Genomic DNA, 13,574 nt, shown 5'->3' with positions numbered 1-13,574 from the left:
GGTCACAGATATAAACACACCAAACCCCCCCCCCCGAAAAAAAGAAAATCATGCTTAACGAGCCTGGCGAACGGGCATATGAACCTGGTCCCACAACAAAGACTTTTGCAGCAAAGACTCAAGATCTCCCTGCGTCTCCGGATTGACGGGCAACTTGGACACGAGGTCCTGACCGTAATCGAAGTCGAGCCACGGCTGAAGGGCTTTGCGGTCGTGAATCATTCGCACCACAAACTCCTGCGTCCACACCGAGGGCGCCCACACCAACTCTTCCAGGCCCTGACCCATTGTCTCCTTTACGAGCTCGATCCACGGCTTCCTCGACCGGATCGCGGGCTCGTTCCGCCTGCGCACGACGAGGGCCGTCACGCGCTGCTGGAGGGTCATATACGGCAGGTCTGGGCGGTCGTCGAAGACGTGAAGCTTTGTGTTGTGGACCGGACATCCCATGATTGTGCCGTTGTCGTCTGGAAATACGCAGTCGCCGAGCCAGTGGCCGGCGTGCCCGCAGTTGGTGCAGATGTTGTTCGGGTTGAAGCGGTCACCGCACAGGAAATGCGAGGTAGTGATCTGGTTCCGGGTTCTTTCCTCGCTTGTCATCTTCACTTTGCCTCGGAAGGGCGGCTTGTGACGGCGGATGTCGGTGTCGTGGTAGACCTTGTTTCGCTTCTGACCACCGTTGCTCAGGTACTGGGAGGGTTTCGAGTCCATTGCGGGAGCCATGGGAGCGTGGGTCGGCGCCGATCTTGCTTCGCCTTGGGAGGTTCTGTTGTGTGGCTTCTCCTGTGTATGGTGGGCGCGATTGGCATTGTATCTTCCGCTAGAGGTGCCCTGGAATGATCTCGTAGAGGGACTTTGGTGAGATCCTCCTCTCTGAACACTCGACTTGGTAGCCACCGGTCGCTGTGTATCTCGATGGGTGTCATTGCGATGGCGAAATTCAGAAAGGCCGCCATGATTGGGGCTACTTCTGCTCCGGTCTGCGCCGTCGATAGAGCGACTTGGATGTCTTAGGGGAGCTCTATCGAGCCTGTCATCATGGACACTCTGTATTTCGTCCTGGTTCTCGAATATCTGACTCTCGGTGTAGGAGCTCAACTTGGGGTTGTCGAGCTCAAGTCCGCCAGGCAAGTTAATTGTTGAACTGTAAGGAGTCTCTCTCAGAAATATCGGATTCCATGCTTAGGCTCTGTACCGATCTCTCGTCGCCCGAGTGCATCGACAAAGTGCCATCCAGAACATCGTTCGTCTTGGGTCTTTTGACCGCATTGACGTCTCTTCTATCATCCGTCCTTGACTGTCGAACGTCATAAGGCCCGTAGTTCAATCATCTGAGCTGGAGCTATGAGTTCTGTATCTCTTCATCTCGAGAGATTGTTCTGACGTGGTCGTAAGAGGGATAATGTTGTGAAGGTAGGCCGCTGCAATTGGTAGGACACGCAAACATTAGAGAGGGGAGCTTTTGGCGAGAATGTAGAAATGTATCTTTCTTCTTTTGTACAGGAAGCACTTTGAAACGCCTTACCAGCGTGCTATCTTTGTGTTGGTAAAAGATAACGTAACGTTTTGAGTTGAAGTTGAGAGTGAAGTGCAGGGCAGGGGCGTTTGCAGGTAGGAAGAATGGAGACGACTTCACCTGACCTCCGTCACCTATGCATCACGTGAGTACGTAATCCGAGCGAATTGAAATACACTAGAATACAGCGATTTCGGAAATGAGTTTCTCATGGTAGAGGCAGGCGATACAGTAAACACCTACCTACTTGCCTCGCGGCAACTACTCAGGTCAGAATCAACGCCGCGAAGACTGCCTCAGGCCTGACTTCGCAGACCCCACACTTGGCTTCTTCCGTCTCAGCACTGAAAAATACACCGCGCAAGTTCTTTATTCAATCTTCAAGATGTTCGTTGAAATGTCATCTGTGTGACTTCCATGGCGTTGGATTTCTATCGAGCGAATAAATCCAACCGTAGGGCCTCCGCGTGTCTGATTCAGCCATTTCAAGATGACTCAAAAGTGTTGTTTGCACGTGCTCAACAACAATGTTATTTTCCTAAGCAATTATACGCTTGATCGTATTTGATTGAAGGCGAATCTTTTGCGTATGAGAGAGAAATTTGGCGTAATTTAACTATAGAGCAAGTATGGACCATACCGCGTAACACCCACTGGGAACTCACGTGCAATGGATGCATAAAAACTTTGATATAGATAGCCGACAAAGGCCTTTACGGATTATCAGTATTGAAGTCAGCTGAACTCAACGGTATAGTCAAGGATAAGCAGCAGCCTGGTTTTTCTAGAAGACGATGGCGCCGTTCGGCAGCTATTCTACATTTGACCGGGTAAAGCAAATGTTTCATAGACTGCAACGACATGGCTTTCCCTTTCACTCGTGAACTCACTTATGGCAAGTTACCCAGGTCAACAATTTACAAGTTTCAGTATCCTCATAACCCTAGTCCGGAATTCGGTGTCCCAGGCAACTACAGCTTTATATATTACAACTTTGTATATACCAGGAGCTTCGTTCTATCACCATCGCTACAACCAGCACTATTGGAGCTGTTGTTCTGTATAAGTAGAAGTTATCCGAGTATATTCACTATGGTATGTTCCTAGTATAGTGGTAGCAAAAGAGAAAGTCATGCCTTTTATATCCTATTGATAACGGATCAGTCGCCTGCTTGTCTGGAACCTGACGTCCTCAAGGTGAGGGTCCCACACTACTCAGTGAACGTGTTCCAGGAGGAGAAGGAACCGCCTCAGTCGTGTCTGCCTACAACACTCACCCTTCCACCTCACCCAAATCCACTTCTAGATTACACCACTATCCAGATTAATCTCATTCTCAGATTTGCCTTCCCAAATTACCCCTTCTACATCGTCTGATTTCCTGACACTTCATCCATAGATTGACGAAAGATGGAGGTTGATGGCGAGTCTGCCGCGGAGGCGTCATCTCAGCCATCGGCCAAGCGAGTCAAACTGTCGTCACCGGCCTCCGACAACATCAAGCCCGTCTTCGGACGCCTCGACGTCGCCTTCAATACCGACGACTCTGGAGACATCACCGCCAATATCAACAACACCAGACGCCTTGGAAAGCCCGTGATTGATCATATTTCGGATGACACTTTCGCTTTTCATGGATCACGCCAGCAAGCCCATGCCATGATTGACAGAATTCTCGACTACAGCGAGAATGTCATCATCACAGGCATTGTGAGCCTCCGGCCCGATACCAGCGAAGTAGCACCCCAGTTCAAGACGCCTACAACTACCAAAGTCGTGGATTTGACAGCTACAGTCATGGAGCAACGCATACCTACAGTCGAGAGTCCAGCGACGTCTACTGCTACGGAGACAAAGGCATCTCCCAGGAAGAGGCCTTCGACACCAGCGGTCACCCACGAGTCTCAGCAGACACCCAAAGTTGCCAGCATCCCCAAGCCACTTGCGCCACAGAATTCATCGCTTGTTTTCTCTCGGGGTCAGCTAAAAACTGCGTGGAAAGACTGGATGCTTAGTGGACGGCGGAGGACAAAGCTGCAGACCCTACTGAAGAAATTCCCGGAGAACAACCGTCCGAATCCCTCTGTGGAGTGCATGGTGCTTCAGAATTTAGCTGGAAAGGAGCCTGACATAATGGTCAACGAACTCGAAGACACTGCACATGCTATCATGCTTAAAATCTTCAAGCGTACCTTGCAGAAGAACATCCCCCGAATCGGAGAGGATTGGATGCATTTCCAGATCTTGAGACAACTTTGGTTTTACCCAGGTCAGTGCCTCAACCATCGAGTCAAGTCGTCTATCAACGAAGGCAACGCTTGCTGACATTCAGACTATTGGTTCACTTTAGATAACGTTCAAAAGGCCAACTTTCCTTGGGCTGAGATGGAGCCCATATCGCCTTCTGAGGGCATTCCCAGCCCAGCTTACGCGTGGGTCATCAAGCACAACAAGGTTGGGCTTGGCGAAAATTTTCTAGTCTTCAATTGACACCGTGAAAGACTGGTGTTAACATGGCTACGAGGTTCAGCAAGTCAATCACCAAGCGCGAGGTTCTCGTCTGCCTGGCTGTGATCCGGGACTTCATCACAGCTTTTCGTGGGACGCCATGCGAATGCAATCTTTTCTCCAGACGCTGTCAAACGGATGGAAAGCAGCAGGTCACCGGGGATGAGAGGAGTCTTTTTAATCTCATAGAGGTCAGATCAAATCAAGAGAACATTCCGTATCAAGGAGCATGTGTAGATTTGAACGAGGACAACGGGCTAAATCGTCATTCTTTGCTTTTTATTTTTCCCTTTAACCGCCCCCAAAAACGCCATGTGAAACAAAACGAGGCTTCTAACAGCCAGCCAGGCTCTCCATGAGGGAGTTAAAAACCCAAGAAATGGGACCACAACATCTTCTCCACTTTCTCTTTTGATATCATGTGCTCCTCCTCTCTCCCCCCACTATGTTCTCTCCATTACTATACCACACCGCCTCTTTATTGCTCCATCGCCTCGTCCTCATCGCCAACAGCAGCGAGTCCGCTGAACAAGTCACCGAGATCGAACTCCTTGGCCCACTCCGTGACAATAGTCTTCTGATCCGCGGCAGCAACGTCGTCAGCGACGGGGCCAGCAGCCGCAGCGTCCTTGGCATCGCTCTGGACAGCCAGGACAGGCGCCTCAACCCAGCCCTGGATACGGCCGTCACGCCAATCGGTGACGACGGTCATGGCGGCAGCATTGATGTTGGGGATACCGCCGCGTCCCAGACGGCCGCGCTTCCGCGCGACCTGCACCAGGAAATCGGTCGTGATGTCACCGTCGGTGCGGCTAGGCAGCAGCGTCGGCAGGTCGTAGGCGTCGGTCAACTTCTGCAGCAGGTCTGGGGAGGCAGCGAGGCGGCGCAGGAGGAGTGTGACGGCCGGGATGGGGTCCTCGATGTTCTTGGGCGGGACGGCGTTGAGGAGGACGAGGTGGGCATGGGCGTCTGTCGCGTTCTTGAGGGAGACGAGGCCCGATGTCGAGGCGTTGGTGGCGGAGGGGAAGACGATACCGGGGGAGTCGAGGAGGGTGAGCTTGCTGTCGATCTTGACGGCGCGGATGCTCGTGGTGACGCCGGCCTCGGCGCCGGCGGGGCAGGCCTTTGAGGCGCCGCGGCCGCCGGAGAGACGGCCGAGGAGGGCGTTGATGACGGAGGACTTGCCGACGTTGGGGTAGCCGATGACGCCGACGGAGACGGCGCGCTTGAGCTGCTTGCTGGCAGCGTAGGACTTGAGGGCGCGGAAGAGGTCGGACGACGTCTTCTGGACGGTGAGCTCCTTGTGGTTGAAGGTGTGGGCGTTGGGCGCCGGGTTGGAGGCGCGCAGGGGCAGGGTCGGGAAGGAGCGGCGGAGGTGGACGAGCCAGTCCTTGAGGACCTTGGGGGGCACAAGGTCGATCTTGTTGACGACGAGGATGAGGCGCTTGCCGCCGCTGGCGGCGGCCATGACGCTGCGCTCGACGTCGCGGGAGCGAGTGGATTCAGGGTCGCGGGCGTCGAGGACGTAGAGGATGACGTCGGCCTGCTCGACGACGTTCTTGAAGACCTTGTCAAAGGCCTTGCGGGAGGTGGCGTTGCCGACGGGGATCTCAGCGGGCGCGTCGGAGTCGTCGCCCGAGTCGTCGTCCGAGTCCATGTCGTCGTCGTCGTCGCGCAGTTCCTTTTCGTACGTCTCGGCGGCGGCCCTCGCGCTGCGCAGGAGAGCGGCCATGGGATTCGAGTCGTCCTCGTCGTCCTCATCATCCTCAACCATCATATCGTCGTCGGCGACGTCGACCTGCTGGCCGGTCGCACCGGCGACGGTGGTGCCCGTCTTGGCGGCCTTTGCCATCTCGCGACGCTTCTGGGCCTCCTCCTGCTTGCGCAGCTTGTTCTCCTCAATCTCCTCGAGGATCTTCTCCTTGTAGGGAAACAGGTTCGGGATACCAGGGTCTTTCTTGAGCTTGGTGCGCCATTCCGGGTTCTGTTTGGCCTTCTTTCTGTCTTTCCTCTGCTTCGCCGCCGACTTCTTTTCGATCTTGTGGCGGAGGCGAACCGTCGTCCTCTTGGACTTTGGCTCTGCGGAGAAATACTGTCAGTCAAAAGGGAAAACGAAAAGGATATCAAATAAGTCAGAGGATATAGTCACATACTCTTGGGTTTGTTGATTGAGCCAGCCATCGTGATATCTGACCAAGTTGGTTTGGCAAGATTTTGTTGTATGGGGGTGAGCTTGGTTGGTACTTTGCTACCTCGACCGCCGCAAAACTTTCCTGGCGCTTCGCTCAGTCCTTGCAGTGCAACTTTCAAAAATTTAGTGGGAGGTCGGGTTCTGCCAGAACACACCGCCTCTGCTATCGCTATCGCTCCCCACTGGAGAATCCTCACCGCCTGACGCTAATCCCAAAACAGGAGCCCCGCCATGGTCGACTTTGCCCCGCGACGGCTGACATAAGGAAAAAAGTTGACAGTAAAAAAGAAAGAAAAAAAAAGGGCGTGCTGGAACCGGTGGACCACAGTCGCTCGGTACTGCCGCGGTACCGCTGCCGCAGTGTCAGAGAGGGTCCTTCCGGTGGACAGAAATGCCCGTCTCGGTGTTTTTGGCCGCTGGAAAGGTGCCGCAGCTCAAATAGCGGGCTGGTAAAGGCGGATTACCAAGGTTGTCGTTGCCGACTCGGAACTTCGACGATCCTTTCAGAGTCATATCTCACTCAACTTCAACTGGTAATCTCAACTAGACTTTTGGATTCAACAAATTTCTCATGAAAGACTACATAAAAAGACCACCAACGTAGATTCAAAACATTAACCAAACGCGTTTCGCTCTTCAGGTATACATTCACAACTTACATCAGAGAGAGATGCCCCGCTAACTCTGCCCGCCAGACTCATCAATGTCGTACACGGCCCCTCCGCAACGCATCGCCTTTGATGGCTTCCTCTTCGACATGGACGGAACCATCATCGACTCAACAGAGGCCGTCGTGAAGCACTGGCACACGTAAGAGGAAACCGCAAAACCCCACCTCCACCGGTTCATCAGCATCATCATCATCATCATCTTTCCTCATCCCTTGCATGAGGGGTTGCCCTCTCTCACTCTCATCTCTCGAAACCCCACTAACACCGGTCTTCTCTCTCTCCCTTGCAGCGTCGGCAACGAAATAGGAGTCGCGCCCGAAGTCATCCTCGAGACCTCGCACGGCCGTCGTAGCATCGACATCTTGAAGATTCTGGCCCCTGAAAAAGCAAATTGGGAGTGTGAGTACAAAACACACAATAACAAAATCTCAGATCTCCGTTGTCTGATCTCGCGTTTTGGTTCCTGTTTCTGTTCCTGATCTAACGTTCCCCCCTTACTTCACCTACCTAAACACGACTCACCGGCACGCCGTCGGTCAGGTTTCCCCAACTTTTTTCATGCATGTTCACTTCATGACGCAAGGGGGGAATGGGAGGAGGGGGGGGGATCGCGTATTCAGGGGTTCGCGAAAGAAGGCTAACAAAGGTATTACTCGCAGACACGCGTGAGATGGAAGGCCGCCTTCCGAAACTCTACGGAGGAGACGCTGTCGAGATCCCTGGGGCAAGGGCACTCCTCGACGCCCTCATCGCCAAATCCGCTCCCTGGGCCATCGTCACCTCGGGGACGGAACCCCTTGTGGGCGGGTGGCTCGACGCGCTCAAACTACCGCAGCCCCAGCACCTCGTCACCGCCGAGTCCGTCGAGAACGGCAAGCCGGACCCGACCTGCTACCGCATCGGCCGCGCGAAGCTCGGCCTGCAGGACGCGTCCAAGCAGGTGCTCGTCCTTGAGGACAGTCCCGCCGGCATCAGGGCCGGTAAGGAGGCCGGGTGCAAGGTGCTGGGCCTCGTCACGAGCCACACCGTTGAGCAGGTCGCGGGCGCCGAGCCCGACTGGATCGTCAGGGACCTCGATTCCGTAAAGGTCGTGGAGAGTCGCGACGGTGTCGTCACGCTGGAGTTTACCGATGCCCTCGTTTCGAAGCCTTAGTCCCGGCGACGACTTTGGCCGGCTGTCTGGCGTGAGGAATGGAGGCTCTGCTAATGAATCGATAGAGCATGAATAGACTTTGCTGGTATAGACTTTAGTATGACAACATCGTACGCTTTTTCACCGTTCCCTTGGAACCGGACAAGTCCTTGGAGCCAAAAAAGGGAGTAAGGGTTCGAGAAGAGATGATGGACGGAATACAGTCCGGCCAGTGCGGGACGAAGGGCAAACCCAAACTAACCTTTTCCCCCGCCGTCGTCTCATCGAGGGAGACCAACTTTGGATTCAGATGAGAAATAGTTCTTGAAACGGGGTCCCCTTTCCCGAACCTGAAGATCCCTAATAACTGTGTCGCGTGAGTTCCGTGATGTTTATTTTGATCCGAGGCACTCAGTGAGTGCAACAACAAAACAAACATCATCATCTATCTACTTCACCGAGGGGGCGTGTACCGAACCGAACCAAGTTGGGTCAAGGTACCCAAAGGGCCCGAGACAATGTCCTTAGCCTTGGAGACAAAGTCCCCGCCGCATGTTGTGTACTCGACATGTGCAACCCCAGGATCCAAGAATATCCTCCTTCGGCCGAGTCAAGTGAGTCCTTGACTACCACTCGCCTCGCCGCCGCTGCCTTTGGTTTCGCCGACAAACGCGGAAGTGTGTTGGATTATACTGCCACAAATTTGCACAAAGCAGCGTGCGTCGGCGAAAATCAGCTTCAGGTGCAGGGTAGACCAAGCACATATCGCGACACGTCTTCGTCTCGTCTCGTCATTGTCCTAGGTTCCTCGGGGGCTCTTCCCCCAACCACGGGTGATTGCTGCGATCTCGCGACCTTGGATCAGGGAAAAAGCAACGTTAAGAGGTCTCAGCCCGGTCGGTGCACCGCATCTGGTCAGGCAGAAAAAAGCAACCTGCAAAAGCCCGCGGTCGTTTCACGAAAAAGCAGCCCGTATACGAGAGAGTCTGAGAGAGGGCGAGAGCTTGCCGAGCGCATCCGGTGGACTGGTCTCTCTTGACCTATCTCAGTCTTTGCAGAGCTGAGCGGAGCGGTCCCGAGACCGTGGATGTGGCGTAACTTTGCATAACGGCAAACCCGCTGTAGTCTACGACTCCGTACGCAAGGCAAACCACATCGGCCTGTGACCACCTTTCGTAATTCGGAGCTGCAAGGTCCCGAAGACACAAATATCACCTGTCAGCTCCGGAGCTTCATGCTGACGGACCTGGCTGCCTGCAGGACTGTGTATGTGTACTCTGCTCTTCTCAGGGCACCAACTTTAGACAAGCCTGCAAGGCGAATTAGAATTTGGCATCTTGCAGGCAACTTCGGAGATCGTCGTGCTTGAGTCGTGGGTGTGTTGCTCCAGACAGTGAACATGTGTTACCCATTGAGTGGAACAATGTCGTCTATCACTACTCCTCGGGACGTAATACTTGGTAAAGAAGGGTCGGACAGCAGCGGAAGGATTCCTCCCTCCTGACACAACATAGTTGCAAGTGTCGATGCCTTATTTTGTTCATGAGCAAGCAAGATTATCGATGGCGGCAGGTACGATCAGCTTCAGAGAGAGTCTGGCGGATGATGCCGAGACAGCTGTACGATGAGTGTCTACCTAGGCACACGGAGACGACGAGTATATCCACGCCGGTACAGGAACCCAGGCGGACTTTGTTTGCTTACAGCGCAGCCCATCCAAAAGCAGGCGTCCGACCACGTCATTCCGACATGTATCACAACGGACGCCAACTTTTCGTATGGGCGAATGCAGGAACCTCAAAGGCTAGGCCAACATAGGCGTCGCGCGCGAAAAGGTCAATCTCGAAGTCTCCATGTGGAGGGCTGATGTGAACAGCCTCCAGGCTTTAGTATGGGCGTCAGCTCCTGAACGGTCGTTGATGCTGCAGGTACACAGAGGGCCGGCTCAGTTGGAGCTACATCTCCATCTCGTTGAGGCGGCGCGCTAGCAGAACATCGGAAGGGATGACAGCAATCTCGGGGGTTTTTTTTTTTTTTTTTTTTTTTTTTGCATACTTGTCACCACAAGACAAGTCATGAGGAGATTGAAACACGGATAGATCGCATGCCTCCCTAAGTGACGAGTCTTTTGATGGCGACAGCTCCCAATGGCGTTGGAGCGTTCAAGTAGTGCAAGCTGGCGAGCAAAGGCCGACCCGCGGGACGCAGGTCATCGGGCCGGCAGGCAAAACCGCGCGGCTGCTAAGGGAACAATAGGCTCTGGTGTCTGCTTCCCGGTGACGGCCTCTGTTTTCGCGCGTCTGCCATCCGGCATCCGCCAGTCCCCAGAACTTCAAAGAAGTCCCATAAGGTTCCAAAGCTTCCAACACGATAGACGTCGTCCGGCAGTATCCGCATTGTTTGCACCGGTTCGATACTCGGTAGCGGACAGAGCAAAACTGACTCGAGCTGGCCATGTCGTGAGGCTGTGCTCAGTTTAGCGAGCGAGAAGGAAATTGTGTCGTCGCAGAGATGGGGTATTGTCCGTAGCATGTGTGGAAACTAAAGCACGCACCAGTCCAGTCGAATGCAAGTGTTGTCTGCGTCGCACGCGTCCTCCACGGGTCCTTTACTACGGCCGTGACGAGGACCCTTGGTCGAGTTTAATGAGAAGCATGGGCCTGCGGCTTGTGCGCATAACGAAGGGGGAAAAAACCCGGCATATTGTCCCCGTCCCCCCAGCATCCCATGCTGGTTTGTGAACTTGTGAAGGAACAAAATCGAGCCTCTGCAGACTCCTAGTCCTTACCCCCTCCACAATGCAGGGGCAGGGTCGACACCTCATCCATCTCGTCAGTCGTCACTGTCGGCACCGCACGTGGCCGCCAGGGCCCGATTTTGATCCCAATCTCCCGCTTGCCGCTGTTTCCACCCTGGACTTTGGAGCAGAGAAAAAAAAAAGTTGATCAGAATCTGGATCATGGATGCCACTATCCATCTGATGATTAACCAAGCCACTCTCTGCCTCGTATATCGTCATTGCTCTTTAACAACCTCGAGTATTCGTAGCCACCAAAATCGATTTTGGGGGGGGGGGGTTCTGCGGCGATGTTACCGCAAGAGGCCGTTGTTTGTCATATATCTCTTTCGGTGTCCGCTGTCCGGAGTCAAGAGGTTTGAGGGATACCGAACCCCTTTCTCGTGCATATCGTGAAAGGGAAAAAAAGCTCCATGTCCCACGCGCATGTTGGAGCTATGCATGGTCATGACTCCTCTAGTTCTTAGCAAGCCTTGTGGAAGTCTTCCTGCACACCATGTTAGTTAGTCACTTGGCATTTGTGTGTTGCGCGGATGTTCCGTGGTGTTTGTTGGCGTCACGCCTTCGACACTGGCGTCAACCGCCGGCGTCTTCTATATTAGACTAGACAATTGCGCCCTCTTTCGTTTCTCGCGTTCCAGAAGGTAACCTTCTATGCTGGCTCGGTACTGTACAGCGGACATCTCTTGCCCATATTTTCCCTGTTGAACGATTGGAAGCATCAGCGATGTCGAGCCGATTGATTCTACTCCGCAGCTAGTCGCTCTCCGCGCAGAACTTGAACTTCATCCACGGCGTCGGGTTCTACGTCCTTGCAAGGAGGCACTAAAATAGAAGTGGTTACACTCCGAACCCTTCCAGTCCACATGGTGCTCCGTATATCTTCCTTGCCGAATATCATCTCCGGGGGAGGGTTCGTCGATTCGTCAGAGTGGAACGACGGGTAGATGTCTGACGAGCAGATTACATCGACATCTCGAGGCGCAGCCTAATCTAGTGTGACTTTTGAGAGCCGCCGGGAGAAGTGCCAACTTCGGCAAATCATCACGAAGTTCGAACAGGGGAGAAAGAAAGAGGATGACGAATACGTATACTGCACAGAGCTTATGCTGAAAAGAAAAAGACTTGTGCAACACCTCTGGCCGGCGATGCTGATCCGATCCATCTATACTTGGCAATTTGACGTGAATACATTTGCACCAGCAAGTCTTTCCGAATTAGCGAGCAAGGGTTGGATCTTCAGATCGCTCTAGCCGTAGCGCAACGTCAGGAGAGCACTGCTTCGCAGTACGGAGTAGAGGCTAGAGCCTAGAGCTGCTCGTCAAACGCCGACGTGATGCGTGATAAGCGTGTTGTAGTAAAGACTAAGACTGACAGTCGTAGGTCACCCAATCAGCACGGACAAAGGCGCCAAGTAACTGGGACAAAGTGAGACAACGTCTTCTTGCCGCTTTGCTAGCTTTACAAGCGTTCCGCTCTCCAGGAAACGCCAAACACAGTTCGGCGCCGTTGTCTTCGTGTCCCGCCTTGCCTCAAGGACGCTGAAAAGCGGCGTGTCTGGTGAATTCGCGCAACGTCGTGGACTGACTCTGCCCTGTGCACTAAACATTGACAGCTCGGGAACATTCTGGGTCCTCAGCTCTTCGCAGAACTGTGCATCCCTTGATACTGAAGGCGAATGAATTGTAGCGACCTTGCTGAAAAGGCTTTGCTGAGGACAAGAGATACTGTCTTCCAAGCTGCAATCTGCATTGCCTTGCTTCTGTCGCCTCCTGCCGCCAATCGCATCTCGCGAATACCAGCCTCCGCATGTGCAGCATTGGTTAGACATCAAAGATGGCCAACGATGTCTCGGGGCTGGCAGCGGCCCCACCTCAGAGGATCGCGAAGCGGCTTCAGTGATGAGGTTACAACGCCCACGGATGAGCGATGGTCCGGAGACGCCCCCACACCATAGTCTGGCTAGGTGTGCTGCCGCGTGTATGTTCTGGCTCTGTATTGCAGTGCACCCCGACTTCCGGACTTCGTTGTCTGCACAATCTAGGCCCATGGAGGCCAAGCCGACAAGGACGTAGGAGAAGTTCTCGATGAGAGTATGGCCTGGAACGTCCAAGTTGTCAGGCGTGACGAGGAATTGTGAGACTTTTGGTCATTGCTGTCTGCTGGCTTGGCACGGTTGGCGGCCCGAATAAATCCAATTCGCCCGCACCGAATCTTTGCACGATTTGAGGGGGGTGCAGAGCAGCTGAACCATATCCAAGCGTCCTGCGTTCATGTAATTACTGCCTCGGTCCCAAATCATGGTACGAAAGTAACGCAGGCATCACATTCCCTACATAATGACAGGTTGAAGGGAAACGGCGATGATGACTTGGTGATTGCCACAGACGAGCTCCAGAGATCGACAGAAAGAGGCGCCTCGCCTTTCCGGGGAAGTTCTCTCCCGGACAGTGTCAGACTGTATCGAGCAAGAGATGAACGCCCAATCTGCCATCCAAGATTCCCGGCTGATCGCCATACAGAGTACCATGGCGAACATGCCCAGGGATAATGAGCCAAGATAGTTGGGCAGCGCAGGCTGAAATGGGCGATAGGTGGGCTGAAGCCCGATCACACTCAACAATCTGCGCAATGACGGCGACATTTCAAGTCTAGCTGATAGCCATGGCCTCGTTTCCTGACATGGCGATGTGAGGAGATGCGGCGTTCTGATATGCGCGTACTGCATAACTGATCCCCCAGGTCGATTGTTTCTAGGC

At 53.8% G+C, this 13,574-nt stretch overlaps 6 protein-coding genes across 6 annotated transcripts; 3 read left to right on the top strand and 3 right to left on the bottom strand.

The window, feature by feature from the left end:
- Positions 1 to 54: 54 nt before the first annotated feature.
- BDP55DRAFT_548234 (uncharacterized protein) lies at positions 55 to 600 on the bottom strand (the record flags this gene model as incomplete). The annotated part of the gene is made up of 1 exon (XM_060568816.1): positions 55 to 600. One exon carries the CDS (start codon positions 598 to 600, stop codon positions 55 to 57), a length of 546 nt encoding a protein of 181 aa, XP_060431943.1.
- A 2,326-nt stretch (positions 601 to 2,926) lies between these two features.
- Positions 2,927 to 4,231, top strand: BDP55DRAFT_713557 (uncharacterized protein; the record flags this gene model as incomplete). Its single annotated transcript, XM_060578244.1, has 2 exons — positions 2,927 to 3,785; positions 3,867 to 4,231. 2 exons carry the CDS (start codon positions 2,927 to 2,929, stop codon positions 4,004 to 4,006), a joined length of 999 nt encoding a protein of 332 aa, XP_060431942.1. The 3' UTR covers positions 4,007 to 4,231.
- A 13-nt stretch (positions 4,232 to 4,244) lies between these two features.
- BDP55DRAFT_657266 (P-loop containing nucleoside triphosphate hydrolase protein) lies at positions 4,245 to 6,463 on the bottom strand. The gene is made up of 2 exons (XM_060574403.1): positions 6,178 to 6,463; positions 4,245 to 6,103 (listed from the first exon to the last, which is right to left on the bottom strand). Exons 1-2 carry the CDS (start codon positions 6,203 to 6,205, stop codon positions 4,503 to 4,505), a joined length of 1,629 nt encoding a protein of 542 aa, XP_060431941.1. The 5' UTR covers positions 6,206 to 6,463; the 3' UTR covers positions 4,245 to 4,502.
- A 455-nt stretch (positions 6,464 to 6,918) lies between these two features.
- BDP55DRAFT_692375 (haloacid dehalogenase-like hydrolase) lies at positions 6,919 to 8,039 on the top strand (the record flags this gene model as incomplete). Its single annotated transcript, XM_060577110.1, has 3 exons — positions 6,919 to 7,025; positions 7,176 to 7,285; positions 7,546 to 8,039. 3 exons carry the CDS (start codon positions 6,919 to 6,921, stop codon positions 8,037 to 8,039), a joined length of 711 nt encoding a protein of 236 aa, XP_060431940.1.
- A 547-nt stretch (positions 8,040 to 8,586) lies between these two features.
- Positions 8,587 to 9,057, top strand: BDP55DRAFT_629848 (uncharacterized protein; the record flags this gene model as incomplete). The annotated part of the gene is made up of 1 exon (XM_060572074.1): positions 8,587 to 9,057. One exon carries the CDS (start codon positions 8,587 to 8,589, stop codon positions 9,055 to 9,057), a length of 471 nt encoding a protein of 156 aa, XP_060431939.1.
- A 3,033-nt stretch (positions 9,058 to 12,090) lies between these two features.
- BDP55DRAFT_62300 (uncharacterized protein) lies at positions 12,091 to 13,067 on the bottom strand. Its single transcript, XM_060571378.1, has one exon. It carries the CDS (start codon positions 12,863 to 12,865, stop codon positions 12,200 to 12,202), a length of 666 nt encoding a protein of 221 aa, XP_060431938.1. The 5' UTR covers positions 12,866 to 13,067; the 3' UTR covers positions 12,091 to 12,199.
- Positions 13,068 to 13,574: the final 507 nt, after the last annotated feature.

The sequence above is a fragment of the Colletotrichum godetiae genome, assembly GCF_030913485.1.
Source record: "Colletotrichum godetiae strain CBS 193.32 chromosome Unknown BDP55scaffold_12, whole genome shotgun sequence".
In the NCBI taxonomy this organism is placed as follows: domain Eukaryota; kingdom Fungi; phylum Ascomycota; class Sordariomycetes; order Glomerellales; family Glomerellaceae; genus Colletotrichum; species Colletotrichum godetiae.
This window is presented reverse-complemented; position numbering and strand designations above follow the sequence as displayed.

Coding starts and splice junctions, on each gene's coding strand:
- BDP55DRAFT_62300 (XM_060571378.1), bottom strand. CDS start 12,865: ATGGGCCTAGATTGTGCAGACAACGAAGTCCGGAAGTCGGGGTGCACT.
- BDP55DRAFT_657266 (XM_060574403.1), bottom strand. CDS start 6,205: ATGGCTGGCTCAATCAACAAACCCAAGA. Junction 6,104..6,177: donor CTCAATCAACAAACCCAAGA/GTATGTGACTAT, acceptor ATTTCTCCGCAG/AGCCAAAGTCCAAGAGGACG.